We start from the raw sequence: 19,887 nt of genomic DNA on the forward strand, positions 1-19,887 counted from the left end.
TATTTAAACTTTTTCAGACAATCTGAAGCACTAATCAGTTAAATAGATTTCCAAGGAGGCTGTCTTTAAATTTGGGCTCAACACAACCATTGAACACAGAGATTCTTCATCTGACCCTAGCTCATATGTCACAGACATTATGCCATCCCTCCACCATTCGCTGGGATTACTGGGAAACACAACCAAATAAATATTATCCTCCCCTGCCACAACTGACAAATATACAATCTTTAAATATTTTTGACTTTCATTATTGGATCATCATTGTGAAGTAGATGTTCCCTGGGTACTTAACCTCCAATGAAATCCACTTCTAAGGATGTATTCCTGACCTTCCAATGCATCTCCTTGCAGCACTTACTTTCTTTTTAATCTGTACTTTCTTTGTAGTTTAAACTAAACTCTGCTTCCTTTCTCTTTTTTTCACTGCCTATTGTACTCATATATGGTACAATTAATCTGCCCAGATAACATGCAGAGCAAGGCTTTGAACCATATCTTGGTACACGTGACAATAATAACCTCCTCGATCGGAGGGATACTGCTCATACACCCCTCGCCTTCCACCACGATATCCAACCCTTGATTCTACAAATATAGATCAGGTACTGCCGCAGAGCGCCAAGTAAGTGCACCTACCTGCTATGAATTGATATGGATTCCAGGAGCCACCCTTGTTCGTATTCTCAGGCAGGGGCTGAAAGAGTAAAGATGAAAGGATGTGGGTCTCAATGTGTGTTTGAGGGATCGAGCAATAAGCAAAACAAATATTAGGGCTAGTAAATAACTGCTCAACTACCAAGACATCTTCAAATAGCTGGCATGTTACCCCCAACGATGAATAATTAGGTGAATCCAGGCAATACGGGTGTTGAGGAAGCACGTAAATAATCCCTTAACACTGCAGTGCATTGTGATAGGGTTTCCAAATTTAATTGTATGTAAAGGTCAAAAAAGTAACAGAATTTGAGTTTAAGCACATGCATCAAAAAGAAAAATGACACCAAACATTTGTGACCTTATTGATAAAAATTGTTAACAGTAGAGGGCGAGATTATTTGAATAATGAAAATAACTTGGCATAATGGAGGTGGGGGGGGTGGACGGGTGGAGATAAAACAGCACATGAAGAAAGGTTGTTATGGAAACTAGTTAAGGGCCTGTCCCACTTGCCGATTGTTACGGCGACTGCCGGCGTCATTGACTGACGTAGTAGGGTCGCCGAAAGATTTTGAATATTTCAAAATCCAGTGGTGACAAAAAAAAATGTTGCGACATTGAAAAAAACGCATCAATACGTCACAACGCCGTGTCACCGCCGCATCACGCTGCGACTTTTTCGGTGATCTGATACGTCAGTCAATGATGTCGCCGAAAAAATTCGCCAAGTGGGACAGGCCCTTTAAGTGACATCTGCATCAAGGATCAATTGTGACAGAGGAAGAGGCGCCACAGAATAATGAACACAAAGGAGACATACATTTCCCACATACATATTGCAAGAGCTTGAATTGTAACTAATTTCCCTCAACAGGTTTGACCAAGATAGGAAAAGGGGAGAAATCAAAGTTGGTGTTTAGAACCCGCAAAGGTTAGCATGCAGCTGAAGCAATGAGAGGAAACGGTCGAGGTAGCAAACCACAATATTTTCTAAAGTACTCTAATGGACAGGCCAAACAATGTAAAGCCAATTCAGTGCAATACTCTTTTCATTTGAACGATTAAAAACAATAGTACTAATGAGTGGCAGCGTGATGCAGCTGCCCCACAGCACCTGAGATACGGATTCAATCCTGACCTGCGGGGTTTTCTGTGTGCAGTTTGCATATTCCCTCTGTAACCGTGTTGGGTCTGCCAAGTGCTCCAGTTTCCTCCCATATCCCAAACATTTGCTGCATGGCAGGTTAATGGATCACTGAAAATTGCCACGAGTGCAGAGGCCAGTGGCAGAATTTGGGATGAGTTGATTAGAATATGGGGAGAATTAAAATATGATTAATGTAGTATCAGCGTAAATGGTTGGTTGATGGCTGGTGCAGATTCTGAACCAAAGGATTGCTTTTGAACAGTATCTCTCTAAGACTCAAATTATTTACCTCAATAATTAGTCCCAAAGCAATTTTTCAAAATGTGAGTTAAATATAAATGGAATCCCAAACACAAATATTTTCTCCTTACTAAGAAAATTGTAAAATGCACTTTATCCATTTCCCCCTTTGAACATGTCCACTAAATTGTAACCCCCTTTGATTTAAAGTGGAACTAGTTTTCTCTTCTAATCACCGTTTTAGATGTGCACCAGCTTTTGGTTCTAAACATCGACATGTTAGATTTATCACGGGGCTAAAGGAATCAAGAGATATGGGGAAAAAGCAGGAACGGGGTACTAATTTTAGATGATTAACCAAATGGTCTACTCCTGCGCCTATTTTCTATGTTTCTGTGCAATACACATATTAGCAAAAGATGAATGACAGCAAAGGAATATTGACCTAACTGTTCTTTTTGAAAGGAAAGGTTAAGAAAGAAAGCATATGGAGAAAATATTTTCACTTGCGGATAACAAAATAACTGGAGGCCAACTTCTGCCTCGAACAACTAATACAGGACTGTCATCAAAAATTCACTGGGAAATTCAAAAGAAAATGCTTCACTCAGAGTGGCGAGAATCTGAAATTCACTTCCAGAAGAAGTTGGAACGAGTACGATTCTGGACAAGTATATGAGAAAGAAGGGATTAGAGGGTTATAATGATAAAGAGATTCATATCAAGGGAGGAAGCTCAAATGGATTAACAGCACCATAAAGGACTGATATATTCAGAAAATGATTTTATTCTGCTGTGTGTCGTTTTTATTCACGTGGACTGCTCTAACGTGAAAATATTACTTGAGGGACAGTTATTATTATGTTAGCGTCCATTTTGGCCAACTAATTAAACACATGATTGAATATCAGCACTAAAGCTTTAACATTTTTTTAAATATTTCAACAGAACCCTGTGCAGAATAAGGTAATATGAATTGCATAACATAGACTCAGAATAGCCAGGGATAGGATAAAAGTTTTCTGTACTAATTATTTTAAAACCCCACCATCTTCCATTTTCAGTGAGAAAATTGTAGATTCAGTGTCAAAAGCTCTACCTAATCTGCCGTAAAGACAGACTTCACTCGCCATTAACATCAATATAGGCGATTTTTGCCTCCTTGCATGAAGAACAGCCACAGGTCTCCAACTTTGATAAGAGATGTTTTTGAAGACCTCACCAAGAGGTCCAACAAGGGTAGGGTGGTAGACATTGTCTACGTGGACTACAGCAAGGCCTTTGACAAGGAACCGCATAGTGGGCTCGTCCGAAAGGTTAAATCACACGGGATCCAGTGTGAGCTGGATTCAAAATTGGCTTGGTGAAAAGAGTGAGAGAGTTGAAGTGGAGGGAAGTTTTACCGATTGGAGATTAGTGGTGTGTTGGGTCCACTGTTGTTTATTATATTATACTAACAGTTTAGATGACAATGTAAAGTGGTGAGGAAATTTGTAGATTACACGAAAATTCGATGGTATTGGGAACACCGAGAAAGGTTATGCAAGTTTACAAAAGAGTAAGACCTTAAGACATAGAAGCAAAATTACCCCCATTCCGCCCATCGAGTCTGCTCCGCCATTTGATCACGGCCGATTTACTTTTCCCTCTGAACCCCATTCTCCTGCCTTCTCACCGCAACCTTTGATGCCCTTAGTAATGAGGAATCCATCAATCCCGACCCAATGACTTGGCCTCCACAGCTACCTGTGGCAATGAATTCCAGACTCTGGATTAACTAGGGAAGCAGGCCAAGGAATGACAGATGGAATTTAACTGACAAGTGTGAGTGATGTATTCTGGCGAGTCAAACCTGGTCAGGGCTTGCACAGTACTTGGTTGAGCCCTCAAAAGTGCAGAAGAGGAGAGACCTGGGGTTACAGGTACATAATTCCCTGAAAGCGGAGATACAGGTACACAGGGTAGTGAAGAAGGCGTCTAGCTACCATTTTTGCCTTCATTGGTAAGAGTATTGAATGCAGGAATTCAAACCACTCAAATACTAGAGGGCATAGTTAAGGCGAGAGGGGCAAAGTTTAAAGGTGACGTGCGAGGCAAGTTTTTTGCCTGAAACACATTGTTTGGGGGTGATGGTTGTGGCAGATATGATAGTGGCTTTTCAGAGACCTTTGGATACACATATGGCTATGCAGGGAATAGAAAGATATGGATCATGTGCAGGCAGGTAAGGCAAAGTCTTGTAATCATTTTTGGCACAGACATAGTGGATCGAAGGGCCTGTTCTTGTGCTGCACTGTTCTATATCATGTTACGGTTGTACACAACAATGGTGGGACTGCATTTGGAGCACAGAGTGCAATTCTTTACCTACTATAAGAACAATGTAATTAACCCGGAAGAGGTGCAGAAAACATTCTGCCAGGACTTGTTATAAGGGGAGGCTGGAGCAGCTTTTTTCCTCCCGGAGTCTCAGTGGTGACCTTATACTAAATCATGAGAGACACAAATAAGAGGAATGATCACAGTCTTTTCCCCTGGATAGAGAAATCTAGAACTACAGGGGGCAGAGGTTTAAGGTGAGATTTAAAAGAGACCTGAGGGAAATTTTCCACACACAAAAGGTGGTGCATTTATGGAAGGAGTGCTAGAGGAAGCTGTAGAGGTGTTACGATGATGTTTAAAACACATTTAGATAGGGATACAGATTGTAAATGTTAGAGGCATATGGATCAAATGCAATCAGATGGGACTAGCTCAGCTAGAAAATCTAGCTGAACGAGTTGGCTCCTTCTGCCTAAGAAGGGCTAGTTTCCATGCTGTATGAGTCTGTTTCTCAGTTCTGATGCAAATCGGTGCATGTAATTACATATGCAGCAACTAAACTCATTTAGTGTCATTTTGTACAGAAAATCTGACTTGGCAAACGAGTAAAACAGTGGCTTTGCGCTCAAATAAATGACTAGGATCATGTCAATATAGTATTATGTTTGTGGGCAGATACAAATTAGATAACTTTCTATTACTGAATATAATAAAAGGAAAATATCGCACTATAGCATTTCAAAGGAAGCCACAAATCTTTAATTAATCCATATTAGGATTAATATTTACAAAATGCTGAATGCACAATATAAAAATATAACTCCTCACCATTTCATCTTTCTCATCCAATAAGAAAACAAACACTAAAACATATACAACTTCAGTCTTTAAGTATACATTTACCATGTGGATAATAAATCATCACGAGACTGTGCTTTGCAGTCCAGGCCAAGTATATCCCTTGGTGAAAGTGTTTTACCAACAGGTCATGCTCCACAGATAAGAAGTCCAGCCTCAGCGAGAAGCTGAACGATTGCCATCACTAAAAGCTTATTAATGCAGGAAAGGAAGGAAAGATCAAACTGGGTAACCTTTAAAGAGAGGCTGTTAAAGATCCAAGGAAACCAGATTTATGCAGTTCTTTAATCATTGACTTCCTTGCACAATCTGTAATGCTGAATATGAACTGAAAAATAATTGAGTACCATGGCTATGGTTTAAGAACCGACACTGCCTGAACATAGTTAGGGCAGGAGTCCACCAGAGTGGTTCATTATTTTTGGGCATCAACATTGACTGTGGGCAGGTAAAAAAATATCCCACAGAGGAAATTGCAAAACCACTGCTCGACACAGACGAGTGCATGTCCATTTTACAGAGCAGTGAACAAGTTGTCAAAATAACTGCTTAACATTAATGTGTTTCAAGTTCTCCATCTTCACCAGTTTAGAAGTGAAGATTACCAATTGGAAAATGGGTCATTATTTATAACCCATACAAATATACAGGTTACAGGGAAAACCATTCTCAACATATATAGGGTGCAAATATTAGAGGACTAAGAAACAGGATATCATGACTAAGGAGATGAGGGATTAGAAAATAAAAAGTTATGCAAAAGGAGATAAATCAATATTCCTTCGTATTTCCAACTCGACAGATCAAGCTTCATTAGCTTGCTGTAAAACACAGTGATGCCATGATTCACAATGCAAGTTACCACATATGCACAGAATTGGAAGTTCTTTACTTGATTGTAGAATGGTACAGAAAGTTTTCCAATTGGGGAATTCTGGAGTGAGAGCTGCCACTGCATTCAAGAGGACCCCAGTGCACACATACAACTTGCAGAATATTTAGTCGCCAGTTTTTTTTTCAGTTTTAAAGTGGAACTGACAAGCAGCACTATGCATACCACTAGCAGTCACTTGTTGCAATGTGGCCTGGATCACTGCTTTCCTACCACAGAGGAGCCCTGTTTACAAAATTCTCAATGTATTGCATGTCTGACTCCAAGATAAAGAAGCAGTAGTGGAAAAATACGCACACACAGACAGACATGGCAAGACACAAGACTGCGGCTGTTGCACTGTCCTCTTACCAGGTTAATATTGAAGACCTTACAAGCCAGGTCATCCAAACTCTGTTTCTGTAGTTGTTCTGTGATGACAGTTACCATGGTAACCTTCCAGCCTTTCCTCACGTGCTGTGAAAGCGACTGCGCTCTTCCCTCAGCAACGCCTATACTTTCATTCCACCATGTTTTGTGTTCCAGGGATGTAGAACTTATAGAGTGGTGGTCATCTTACATGTGAGGCAAAGCACTGGTACATTCCTTAATCCAATCTTTACATTGCCTGCAAAAGAGTATTGAAAAAGTTGTTTTTGTTAAAAAGAGACAGCCCTGATTTAGAGGGGCTATATTATCCACAAATACCTTGTACCAATGACAAATTTAGGGCCATTCCTGTTGCAGGCAGTAATGTTTATACTGGATATCACAGCTGTCACTACTGTAATGCAAGAAAATGTGAACATCTATGGACTGTACCATGCATGACATGCATCCTGACATTACAAGCAGAGAACATATAAATAAATTGTACCAAATTATAAACTTCCCAGGCAGACCTATGTGGCAAAACATATCAAAATTGCAAGTGACCAGATTTTTAATTCAAATCCACTATATTTACATTCTATTTCAGCATAGACCAAAATGTGGGTCAAGTAACACACCTATGGAGAGGAGAGGGAGGAATTGGTTTTGTTTTTGATCGAGATCCTGTGCCACGACTTAGTTTGGGGAGAAAAGATCGGCCGTGTAAAAATGCGGAGGAGTAAGACACTGGCCAGTTGTTGCCACGTAGATCGAAAAGGGGCGAGGAATGATGAGCAGTAGAAATCAGATAGGGAGGAGGTAGGGTAGAGTTGGGATACAGAGGCAGGTAGGAAGGTGGAAAGAGGCAAGTAAAAAAAGACAAATGGTGCCAGGTGGGGGAATGAGATGGAGGGTGTAAGTGGAGACAGAGCCTGGAGGATGACAAACAGGGACTTAAAGGCTACCAGGGTAAAATCGTATATGGTGATAATGTGAACCATTATGGGAGAGATGAATGGCAGATGGATCCAAATGGAGGATGGATACAGTTGGAGATGTGTGGTAGGTGGATGGAACTTGGAGGGAAAGGGGAGGGGATAGAAGAGAGAGAGAGAACAAAAATGGGAGGACTGAAGTAGATCTCAAAAGTTCATGTCACAGGGGCAAAAGTAGGCCCTTCGGCCCATCGCGTCTACTCCGCCATTCAACCATGGTTGATCTATCTTTCCTTCTCAATCTCATTAACCTGCCTTCTCCCCATAACGCTCGACACCCTTACAGATCAAGATTATGTCAATCTCCGCCTTGAAATTAACCACTGATTTGACCTCCACAGCCATCTGTGGCAATGAATTCCACTGATTCACCACCCTCTGGCGAAAGATCTGAAGGAGAGGGGAGAATGCAGAAGAAAAGGATTACCAGAAACTTGAAAATTCAATATTCACGCCATTGGTTTTATACCCTGGTGGAATGAGGTGTCGTTCTCCTAGTTTGCATTGGGCCACAGAGAAGGGGAGTTGAAAAGGCATGCAACCAGGAGTATCACATGACCACTGCAAATAAAGTGCAGATGCTCTACAAACCAGTCACCCACTGGATCACTGCATATCTTCCCTCATCCAGTTTCATCTGCCCTTCATATCTCATCCCTCATCTTACTTCTCATATTCCAGCTTTGCATCCCTTTGCATATCATTCTCCCCTACCCTCCACCTGTCTTCATCTGCCCTTATTCTCATAGTCTGCTTCCTGCTTCTGTCTCCCAACTCCACCCCACCCCTCCCTCCCTCACCTGGCTCCTTCTGCCCATCGTATCTCTCTCCTTGGTCTACCAATCACCTATCGTCCCATCTCGTTCCCCAACTCCACTCCAATTTATACCACCTACCTTCCCTTTCAATCCAGTCCTGATGCAGGATCTCAGACCAAAACATCGGCAATTCCTTCTACTCTAACAGATGCTGCTCGATCCACTGAGTTCCTCCACCAGTTTGTTTTTTGCTCCAGATTCCATCTCGAGTCTCCTGTTTATATTCTAGTTGCTTCCTTTGATTCTGTTAAAATGTTAGAATCAAATCACTTACTTGGTCACAAAAGGACGCACAGTGCTGGCGTAACTCAGCGGGTCAGGCAGCATCTCTGCAGAACATGGATAGGCGACATTTTGGATCGAGACCCACAAAGTCACCTATGCATGTTGAAAAAAGGGTCTCGACTTGAAACGTCATCGATCCATGTTCTCCAGAGATGCTGCCTGACCCACTGAGTTTCTCCACCACCTTGTGTACCATTGTGTATTAACAAGCATTTGTAGTTTCATGTTTTGACTTACTTATTCATACGTGCAAGAATGCTCTTAAAAAAGGAGCAGATAATTATACTGTAAATTACTATTGGAGTCCCTTTCTTGAATTTGCTCAAAGGCAAAGCTCATAAATTGAGCAGGGTGCAGCTAGCTGATTCCAGTGTTCAAACAGTGACAACTAAGCAACGGCTCTACTGTTTAGTTTTTGTGAGAAGGCAAGTATTTTACTTTTGCAATGCTGACATAGCAACACCTACAGCTTGAGGTTACAGGGCATGTCTAATACTCAAGGTGAGAGATTGCTTCTCTGTAACACCATAGTCAAATTTACAGAGCACAATGTGTTTTTTTAGTGCAGTTTGATAACGTTCTCAGTTACATCCTGTTACATCCATGCTTATATATCATGTGTGCATCAAATGATCCGAGCAGACATATGTTGTGCATATTTAATTTAGATCTTTCTCCATTTTAAATCATAGGACAAATGTGAGAGGCTTTATTGGTGAGCCAGAGATGTTTAGTCAGGACAGGGTCTTAAAGCTTTTTGTCAAACTACTGCAGCTTCATATTCGACAGCTCTTGAGGATGACGATAACGATTTCTGAGAGTATGAGGTGGGAGATTCATTAAATCTATACATGGAGCTTTGAGATGTTAATCTCATGGCATGTTTATCATGTTGATTGGTCAGTGGGGGCGCTGCGAAACGGTTGCCCTGCCAGCAGCGTGTTAGTCACTTCTACTTTTTTTTGTTTTTTTAGTATGTCCAAATGTGTGTTTTAATGTCTCTCGGTGTGTCTTGTGTGGTGAGGGGGGGGTAACCGCTTTTGGTCGCCTCCTCCACAGAGAGGCAACTTTTTCCATATCGCCTCCCTCGCGGCCTAACAGTATGGATTGGAGCGGCCTTTCCCAGAGCTTCAGCAGCGGGCGCACGTGAACCCTTCATCACGGAGTGGGCGAGCCCTCGCCGGGGGTCACCAGAAGGGAGTGCTCCGATCGCTGGCCCGCGGACTATTACAGCCTGAAGTCGCGGTCTGCGGAGCTTCCAGCTGGCGCGGCGTCCGGAGCCTGGGATCCCTTGTTGGGGACCCCGGAGGAAAAGAGCTCTGACCACCGTCCCGCGGCCTACATCATCTTGAAGCCGCTGTCTGCGGTGCTTCTAACCGCGGGCACGGTTGGGACTTAGATCTTCGACCACCGGCTTGCGGCCTACATCATCTCGAAACCGCGGACTCCGGTAGGGAAGCACCGATTCGGGACTTAACCTTGCCTATACATCTGGCCGCCCGCAGCGATTACTGGTTTGGGGTCCCAACCACGTGGGAAAATGGAGGACTGACTGAACATTGTGCCTTCCACCACAGTGATGAATGCTGTGGTGGATGTTAGTGTTAAATTTTTATTGTGTATTGTGTGTTCTTTTTTATTGTACCACTGCTGGCAAGTTCATTTCACTGCACTTTATTGGGTATGTGACAAATAAATCAGACTATTGACTATCATAATGACCATCTGGGAGAGCACCATCAAAGACCACAGTAATTCTTGTATTTATATCTATGTTAGGCTTGCCGTGGTGGCAAGCATGGTGAAATTCAGTTTAAGGTGCACACATTTGGGATGTGCTGCATACATTCAACCATTGACAAGTCCTACCGTAGGCAACGTGCAGAGCACTTCATGCTGGAACCCCAATTTAATCTGGTGGGCTCTTGCACATGTTCACATGACTCCTGATCTTTGCAACAGTTTTTGCAGATGAATACAAAAATCAAGATGCAGCCATGTGTCACACCCAGGTGGGCAAGCATTAGATCACATTGGACTTTATTTACCCCAAAAAATAACACTGACGTGAGTATTTCTCGTGATCAAAGTGGAACACTGAGATGATGAACTATGTTCAATATGACTGCAGTCTACACTTAACAGAAATATCCTATCATTCACAGGTCTGATATCAGTGTGCCTTAAATCCCTTTCAAAGTAAAAACTATAGAATTCAGTCATATAGAAACATCCAAACTCCTGGGATCCTTTCTTCAAATGAATCTTTGGACTGGTCTAACTGCAATGGAAAGAGGCATCCTTCCAGACCTACTCTACCATTGCAGGCCAAGTGCTTAAAAGTTCCTTCTGAGCTAATATAGTGGAGAATAGCCAAATTCCTCAAATTTAGCATGAAGTAATGGTTATTGCTTGGCCAAACCTAGGGAAAACAGCCAGCAACGTTGGAAAGTATATAGGGATATATATTGTTGTGCATTACTTAACTACGGAGTGGCCCATCCTTCAAACCATTACTCTGAACATTATGGCATCTAAGAACAAGCTGGTCTTGTACCACACAGAGTGTTGCCTGCAGCCTGAACATTGAGGCCAACGTTCAGAGCAACCATAAGATCCTAACTGCATTTGCTGATCTTTCCGTTACACACAAAACAGTTTGGAATCACAGCCAAATGCAAAACCCCTGCCGACTGCTATGCACCAGGTTACTTTTTTGCAGGTATTTCTGGGAAACCGTCAAAGGGAGATAAAGTGAGAAGACCGAGAACTCCACCCTTCAACATGAAAGGATTCTCCCCTGACTGTTGAACATTTCGACAAGCAGCATGACACTATGTTTATGAGAACATTTGCAGACAGAACACAGACAAACCAGAAACTTTCAAAAGAGATTGAAAAGACTAACACACATTTTGAGTGTAGCTTTTCCACCCAGATAGAATAATTAATTGCAGAACTAAATATTCCTCCCTTCTTTCAACACATCATGTGTAAAATTACTGAATTTATAATACCATTGGAAATAAAATAGAACAAAACCAATGATATTGGACAGATTACCAGTGACAGGCTTTACACATTGGGCCCTGGCCAATAACCTTCTCTGGCTAAGTCAAGTCTATTGCGCAAGTATGAGCTACAGTTACGATGAAAATCTTGCTTGGAACAGCATTAGACACATGGACTCAGACAACACATGAAAACATAAATCACACATAAATTACACAAATTTTACAAGACACAGAAAAGAACAGGACTAGAGACTAAACAATGCAAAACTAGAGACATTGGTCCAAATCACAATAAGAAAAATTCCACGGTAGGACTAGTTTTCTCCACCATGACTGCTCTAACATTATAACTTACGCAACTCACAGATTGTCATGCTAGACAGATATATTTGAATTACAACACAAGAACCTGATCAGAAAAGCCAATGTCTCACTCAATCTCTCACTTCATCATCCAATCTCTCTTCAAGTTTAAATCATGCATTCTAATCAAACCGAGGAGCAAATCATCAGTATTGATTAGAAAACGTAAAAAAAGGAAAGCATGCATTGATGCAATAAACATCAATGATCAAGTCTGGACCAATTACAAACTCAGGGCCTGGAAGGCCAATCCGAAGTATCCAAACATGGTTCAAAGGGAAACTTAATGATTTGGTTTTGCCTCTGAACAATTAATGACCTGCAAAAACAACCTCAAATGATTGCTGAAAGCTGAGGAATTTCAATTTAATTAATTAAACTTTTTTTTAATAAAAAGAAAAAAAACCTTGAAGCAGTATGATTAAGTGATTACTGAACTATCATTTAAAGCCCCCATGGATCACAAAAATGCAACCGGAAAATAAATTGGTTACCCATATACCGACTGGCTTGTGTGACTGCTGTTGCAGGATAACATGTTTGGCTTTACTGCTAAAGAAAATGAGAGCCCATGGTATCAGAGGGAAGATACTAGCACGGATAGCAGGTTGGCAGAAGACAGAGAGTGGTGATAAAGGGTGGGCTTTTTCAGGTTGGCTGCTAGTGACTAGCGGTGTTCCACAGGGGTCGGTGCTGGGGCCGCTACTCTTCACGGTGCATCTAAATGGTTTGGATGAGGGAATTAAAGACTTTGTGGCCGAGTTTGCAGATGACATATAGATAGGTGGAGGGCAGGTAGTGTAGAGAAAGGTTGGACTCTGCAGAAGACTTGGACAGGTTGGGAGGGTGGGCTGAGCAGTGGCTGATGGAATAACGTGCAGCAAAGTGTGGGAGTCATGTAGTAGGAATAATGGCGTAGACCATTTTCTAAATGGGGAGAGAATACAAAAGTGCCGGTGCAGGATTCCCAAAAAGTTAATTTGCAAGTTAAATCGGTCGTAAGGAAGGCAAATGCAATGCCAGCATTTATGTTGGAGGGTTACAATACAAAAACAAGATGTAACGCTGTGGCTTTTCGGCACTGGTCAGACCGCAAATGGAGTATTGTGAGCAGATTTGGGTCCCACATTTGAGGAAGAATGTGCTGGCATCGGAGAGGGTCCAGAGGAGATTTACAAGAATTATCCCAGGAATGATTGGGTTAGCATATGATGAGCAATTAAAGGCATTGGGCCTGTACTTAGGAAGGATGAGGTGGGACCACATTGAAGTCTCGAAATGGCGAAAGGTCTTGATACCGTGAATGAGGAGAGGATGTTTGCACTAGTCGGAGAGGCTAGGACCAGAGGCCATAGCCTCAGAATAAAAGGACGTACCTTTAGAAAAGAGATTAGAAGGAATTTTGACAAATGACTAGAGGGTGGTGAATCTGTGGAATTTGTTGTCACTGAAAATCAATGGATATTCTTTAGGCGGAGATTGACAGATTATTGATTAGTAAGGGTGTCAGTGGTTATGGGGCGAGGGTAGGAGAATGGGGTTAGAGATAGATCAGCCATAATTGAATGGTCGAGTAGACTTGATGGGACGAATATCCTTATTCTGTTCCTAGAACTTATGAACAAACAGGAATTTCATTGTTCTGTTTCGGTAAACAAGAATTAAATACTCTTGTCCGTCTCTCGACGCTAATGCAGTGGTTCCAGATTACAAAGATTCGTAATGATTGCACTAATCAAGAAGATGATTAAACACATGCTACTTTCTGGGTGAGTGTAGGTCCAGCAAACACTGAGGACCGCACCATTGAAGCCAAATCTATGCACTTCTCTCGCAATCAGTGCATCAAGCCTACATAATTCTTAACCCAAGAATAATGTAACAAACTTTGCCTAGCAACAAACTGCGTTACTGCAACTCACAAAGGCTTCATTGACAGCATTTCAACAAGTGAAGTCTAGAAGGGAGGTTACCCTTCAGATCCCGCTCCAAAATTATGTAACATGGTGATTTGAAAATATATCATTGATTAATCACAGTTGAGAAATCAAAATGCTGGAATTTGCAATAGCACTCCAAATGTTCCTTCGCCACATTTTCACAGCAATTTCAGAATGTCCACCATAGCATCAATGAATAAAAGCCCTCACCTGGTTTGGACTCATTATCTCCAAGGTGCCCATTTACTTCCTCAACAAAAAGTTAAGCCCACAACAGACACCTGGGTAGAAGCCAGAAAATCAGAACTGTATGTACCAAGTTCAGAAACAACGCATAACATCCTCATTCTGCAAAGTAAACAATGAAAAAGCACTTGGGCACAGAGTTACAAAAAGAAAAGAATGCTTGTATTAATAGATGTTATAATGAAATTAAATAAATATTGCTTTGAAACCTAGTCCCCGGCATTGTAGCAAGGTCCATTGGCATTTAATTTTGGTGTGATTACAGAAATAACCATCAGCCTTGACTTAGATTGCATACCGAAGTTCACCAAACTTTCCCTGAAATTATTGAAAAATCTCATCATACTATTAAGGAGAAAGCTTTAGAAGTGACACGGTGACAATCATAGTGACAATCACATTGTGACTAAGAGTTGTATATAATTGTGGCAGTCAGGAGAGAGGCCCTTCACTAGTTACAATGGTACGCAGTATGTCTCTCTGTTTGTCGGAATTACTCAGGTGTCCAGGAATATCCTCCTCTTCCTGGCTGTGGATTTATGACCAACACTTTCAGCGGTGATACCAACTACTCCAGAGATCATGTCGTATATTGAGTAGCATTATGGCCTTTTGAGTAGCATTGTGGACTTGGTGTTAGGCAATAGTGGTTAGCAAGGCTAGCCCAATGGGCAGTAAGGTGGAGCCTGGCATAAACTCCATCTCTGTCCCTCCATGCAGAACCAATATAAATGGCAGCTCATGAATTATAGAACATTTAGGTAGTTTAATGCTGACATGTGGCAAATGCGATCATATTCTAGGAAACTGTTGGGTACAGCATCTACCATCAACTCATATTATGCACGCCAGGGTATTGTTTGTAATGTTCTATATTTAACATCAAGTTTTGTGTCGATATTCACACTTGCACTAATAGCAAAGCAATATTTTATAACCTCCTTGATGCTTTATTCTATAGGTCATGCTCCTTCACCCAAATCTTTAAAATGTTAGACGATGGCACGGTGGCACAGCGGTGGAGGTGCTACTTTACAGTGAAGGCAGCGCCGGAGACCCAGGTTCGATCCTGACTACGGACGCTGTTTGTACGTTCTCCCCATGACCTGCGTGGGTTTTCTCCAAAATCTTCGGCTTCCTCCCACACTCCAAAGACGTACATGTGTGTAGTTTAATTGGCTAGGTAAATGTAAAAATTGTCCCTAGTGGGGAATAGGATAATGTTAATGTGCAGGGGATCGCTGGTCGGCGCAGAAAGGTCTGTTTCCGCGCTGTATCTCTGAACTAAAATAAGAGGAAAACAAATGGCATGCCAGATTCCCAAACCAGCTTCGTATATTATTAAATCCTTTAAAGTTGAATTGCTGCTCCACCCTCAGTTTGACTGAGATCAGGTGGCAATGGTAAAGATAACTTGAGGACATTGAAAACGTGTCTCCAGTCAACCTTACTCACAGAAGAGCTCACTACCAGCATCGCCAGAGACAAACCTATGTGCTACTCGTCCAGCAGCATCATTTCATACGTAAAAGGAGTAATTATAAACAATATTTTAATCATTTGAGTTTCCTGTAGTATTATTCCTTACACGTCACACATGCAGTCTCAATGGTCAACAGTTTAAAATCAGGATGTTAAATCAGTCTCTAATACTCGTGCTGCCGTGTATATTCTCATTCAGAAATGGTATTTACACAAATTCATGTAACTGGAGATGCATAGGCCTGGGACCAGCACAACAAAACAGAACAGTAGAGTACAAGAACAGGCCCTTTGGCCCATAATGTCTGTGCCAAAAATGATACCAAGTTAAACTAATTTCCTCCGCCTGAATGTGATGCACATCTCTCCTGCATGAGATTACTTTTAGCAGTAGCACCATTTTCTTCATTATAAATTCTTACATCAACATTTCTAATTAAATCTCCTTATTTAAATCTGTAACACTACAACTAATCCCTCAAATCAATATTGACAGTATTTTCAGTAACAACTCTCAATTTGTCCCAAGGAGCTACACACTGGCCAACTCCTTATTGCTTCCCAAGTCACTACACGATTCATATCATTATAATAAATTTGTCTAAGAAAGTCCATGTCCACAGAGGGCACATAACTATTGTACAGTCAGTTTATATTTCATATCTTATATTTCTAAGATATCAAATAAAACATTTCAAAACTGAAACTAACTTCACAACTACAATTCAAACATTATAAATCTGCATGTACTGATATACGGTAAAATGTAATAACATAATCTGTGAACAGTCTACTGTACACTGAAAAGCAATAATGTTCGCATCATATGACAGATAATGGTGATACAATTTTTCAAAAAGGCAATTTGAAGATGATAACAGCAAGATTTTAGGATTAATGTATATTTGCACTAAAATAGAACGTCAAAGATAATTTTTCAGGGTAAATGAAAAGTGGAAAGTACCAACTGCTCAGCAGATACTTTATTTGCAGTACTAGAGTCCAGACCAGCTAACTAAAAACGTCATGATGGAGCAATCAGAGGGCAATATTAAATGATTATGGCTCTTAAGATTACAAGTCTGAGTTATCCATTGACTCCTGACTGACACAGGACACATCTCGCACACAGCAAGGGCTCTTCTCTACCTGCAAAACTATTCCAATCAGGGACAGTGGCACTGTCTTTGGAAATTGAAATCTCAAACCCAGCAAGGACAGCAACAGTATCTCTGTCACATCTTGGGAAAGGAGCATTTGGTCTTTGCATCAAGGTCTGAGGTTGAATATGTTTCCATCTGACCATGTTTCAAGGGATATTTGGTCCTAAATTGTCCCAAAGACATGATTAAGGAAGGGGTCATGGAAGATCCGAAACAGGTTGGAAAATCAACTTCGTTTTGATTGCTGTGTATATTGAAACTGGGAGGAGTTTGAGCCATCAAATTGAATGGTACCTTTCATGTCGACATGGAGAAACCTTGATCATGTTGAGGAGCTTTAGAGCCCAACTGATCTCTGCCAGCAATCTGCACAATTATTTTCTATGTGCAAGTTTAAAGGACATGGCAAGATCTATGAAGACACACTGGCTTTGTTCATCGGATTTTTTTCCTACAACATCAATTGTTTACTGCGCTGCTCAAAACTCACACTACACTCGACCAAATGCTCTCTCCAAAGATGTGATGGTTACAATGACAACACATGTAGGGTGTGCTCAAATGATGCTTAAGATAGGATAAACTGCAGTAATGAATGCTGTCACACCTGGCAACTTTGTTCTTTTAAAAATGTGACTATAACAATGTCCTTCATATCTTGTGGAACAGCACTTCCTTTCTGGCACAGATAAAACTGTTCTGGCAGAGTAGTTTCATGCAAAGAGTCTTGTTTACAGCCGGGCCAAATGCCTTTTTGCCACCCATTCTAGATGCATCCGACGTTGCCTGCATCTGCTAATATGTGGATAACTTCATATAGGCTCAGCCTACTGGAATAGCAACCTGCCTTGTTTCATTGTGTTCCTGGTGGTAATGTGGGCTAGTGACATTTCTAGCTTGTTATTATAGGTGATGTGTATTCCATCACAAAGAGTATTCCATCATTCGCTGAGTTTCTCCAGCATTTTTGTCTACCTTCGACTTTTCCAGCATCTGCAGTTCCTTCTTAAACAAGAAGAGAGATCAAGTGAGCTGAGCTGCAAACCAATCACCGTCTCGTCTTGTGGAGGGAAAAAGACTGTCGACATTTCAGATCAAAACCCTTCATTTGGATTGAAAGTGTGGAGGGGAGGTAACCAGTATAAAGAGACAAGGGTGGTTGGGGGGGGGGGGGGATTAATCTGGCATGTGATAGGTGGATCCAGGTGAGGAGGAGTGGTTTAGTGGATGGAGTCAGATGGGAGAGAGGGGGGTGGGGGAGAGAGGCTGGGATGTGGTTGGAGGTAACAAGGGGCTGCAGATGATGGAATCTAAAGAGAACTGAAGGTGGTGTATGGAACCAAATTAGGAAGATAGAGTTGTCAGAGGGGAACATGAGGGAGAGGAGATTGTCTGGGATAGGTGCGTTGGCGATGGGCAGATGGGAAAAAGCCATGTAGGGTCAGCTATGGAAAGAGCAGCACAGTGGTAGTGCAGCAATTAAATTATCAGATGACAATCCAGAGTCCTGAATTCGAAACCTACTGTGGAAGCTATAGACATACCTAGTTAATAATTAAAAAAAGTCGAATCACAAAATTAACCAAAAGTTAACCACATGGATTGATAAAAAGTCCTTGTACAAAGAGATAGTACATCTGAGGAATTGTGTCCCAGGGCAACTTGGCACAAACTTGGTTCAAATGTATAATATCAACCAGGGCAGAAAGATGGGATGAAAAGGCATAACCTAATACCAAGGTAAAAGCCAGTAAAACAGTGTACAACCACATAGAATATTTGAAATGAAAAGATTCTAACTAAATGACCATAGTTTGAAAATACAAATCTCACATGGAGTCATGAAAACAGGCCCTTCGGCTCAAGTTTTGGTCCTTGCCAACCAAGATGCCCCATCTAAACTAGACCCATTTGCACATCTGTCCCATTTATCCCTCTAAATCTTTCCTGTTGATGTATTTCAAATGCTATTGTAGTACCTGCCTCAACTACAGTGCATTGAGAAAGTATTCAGACCACTTTTTTTCACATTTGTTACGTTACAGTCTTATTTTAAAATGGATTAAATTCATTGTTTTAATCATCAATCTACACACAATGGCAAGAGGCGAAAACAGGTGTTTAGAATTTTTTTGCAAAGTAATTAAAAATAAATAACTGAAATATCACATTTACATAAGTATTCAGACCCTTTGCTATGACACTCAAAATTGAGCTTAGGTTCATCCCGTTTCCATTAATTATCGTTGAGATGTTTCTACAACTTCACTGGAGTCCACCAGTGGTAAATTAAATTGATTGGACATGATTTGGAAAGGCACATGCCTGTCTATGTAAGAACCCACAGTTGACAGTGCATGTCAGAGCAAAAATCAAGCCATGAAGATGAAGGAATTGAACGTAGACCCCTGAGACAGGATTGTGTCGAGACACAGATCTGGGGAAGGGTATAAAACACAGGTCCCGAAGAGCACAATGGCCTCCGTCATTCTTAAATGGGAGAACTTTGGAACCACCAGGACTCTTCAGAGCAGGCCGCCCAGCTAAACTGAGCAATTGGGGGAGAAGGACCTTGGTCAGGGAGGTGATTGGTCACTCTGACAGAGCTCCAGAATTCTTCTGTGGAGATGGGAGAACCTTCCAGAAGAACAACTATATCTGCAGCATTCCACCAATTAGGCCAGACCAGACAGAAGCCACTCCTCAATAAAAGGCACATGACAGTCCGCTTGGAGTTTGCCAAAAGGACTCTCAGACCATGAGAAATAAGATTCTGTGGTCTGATGAAACCAAGGTTGAACTCTTTGGGCCTGAATGCCAAGTGTCATGCCTGGAGGAAACCAGGCGCCACTCATCACGTTAAAGCATGGTGGTGGCAGCATCATGCTGTGGGGATGTTTTTCAGCGACAGGAACTGCGAGACTAGTCAGGACCGAGGGAAAGAAGAGCGGAGCAAAGTAGAGAGATCCTTGGTGAAAACCTGCTCCAGAGCATTCTGGACCTCAGACTGGGGCGGAGATTCACCTTCCAACAGGACCACGACCTTAAGCACACAGCCAAGACAACACAGGAGTGGCTTTGTGACAAGTCTGTGAATGTCCTTGAGTGGCC

At 41.6% G+C, this 19,887-nt stretch overlaps 2 protein-coding genes across 4 annotated transcripts in view; both read right to left on the bottom strand.

Annotated features, from left to right (window-relative positions):
• Positions 1–19,887, bottom strand: part of LOC129701458 (C-terminal-binding protein 1) — a 302,130-nt gene that overhangs the window by 269,776 nt on the left and 12,467 nt on the right. The window lies entirely within an intron of this gene.
• fam53c (family with sequence similarity 53 member C) overlaps positions 1–19,887 on the bottom strand; it is a 115,605-nt gene that overhangs the window by 70,784 nt on the left and 24,934 nt on the right. The window contains exons 1-3 of one of the 3 annotated variants that reach the window (XM_055642649.1): positions 8,362–8,503; positions 6,471–6,726; positions 640–697 (exon numbers count right to left, since the gene is read on the bottom strand). In XM_055642649.1, the coding sequence (XP_055498624.1) occupies positions 640–697; positions 6,471–6,548 (136 nt within the window). In that variant the 5' untranslated portion in view covers positions 6,549–6,726; positions 8,362–8,503. Of the gene's footprint in view, positions 1–639; positions 698–6,470; positions 6,727–8,361; positions 8,504–19,887 lie in introns of those variants that run through there. The other 2 variants (XM_055642650.1, XM_055642651.1) reach the window with 2 other exon arrangements.

The sequence above is a fragment of the Leucoraja erinacea genome, chromosome 11, assembly GCF_028641065.1.
Source record: "Leucoraja erinacea ecotype New England chromosome 11, Leri_hhj_1, whole genome shotgun sequence".
NCBI classification, from domain to species: domain Eukaryota; kingdom Metazoa; phylum Chordata; class Chondrichthyes; order Rajiformes; family Rajidae; genus Leucoraja; species Leucoraja erinaceus.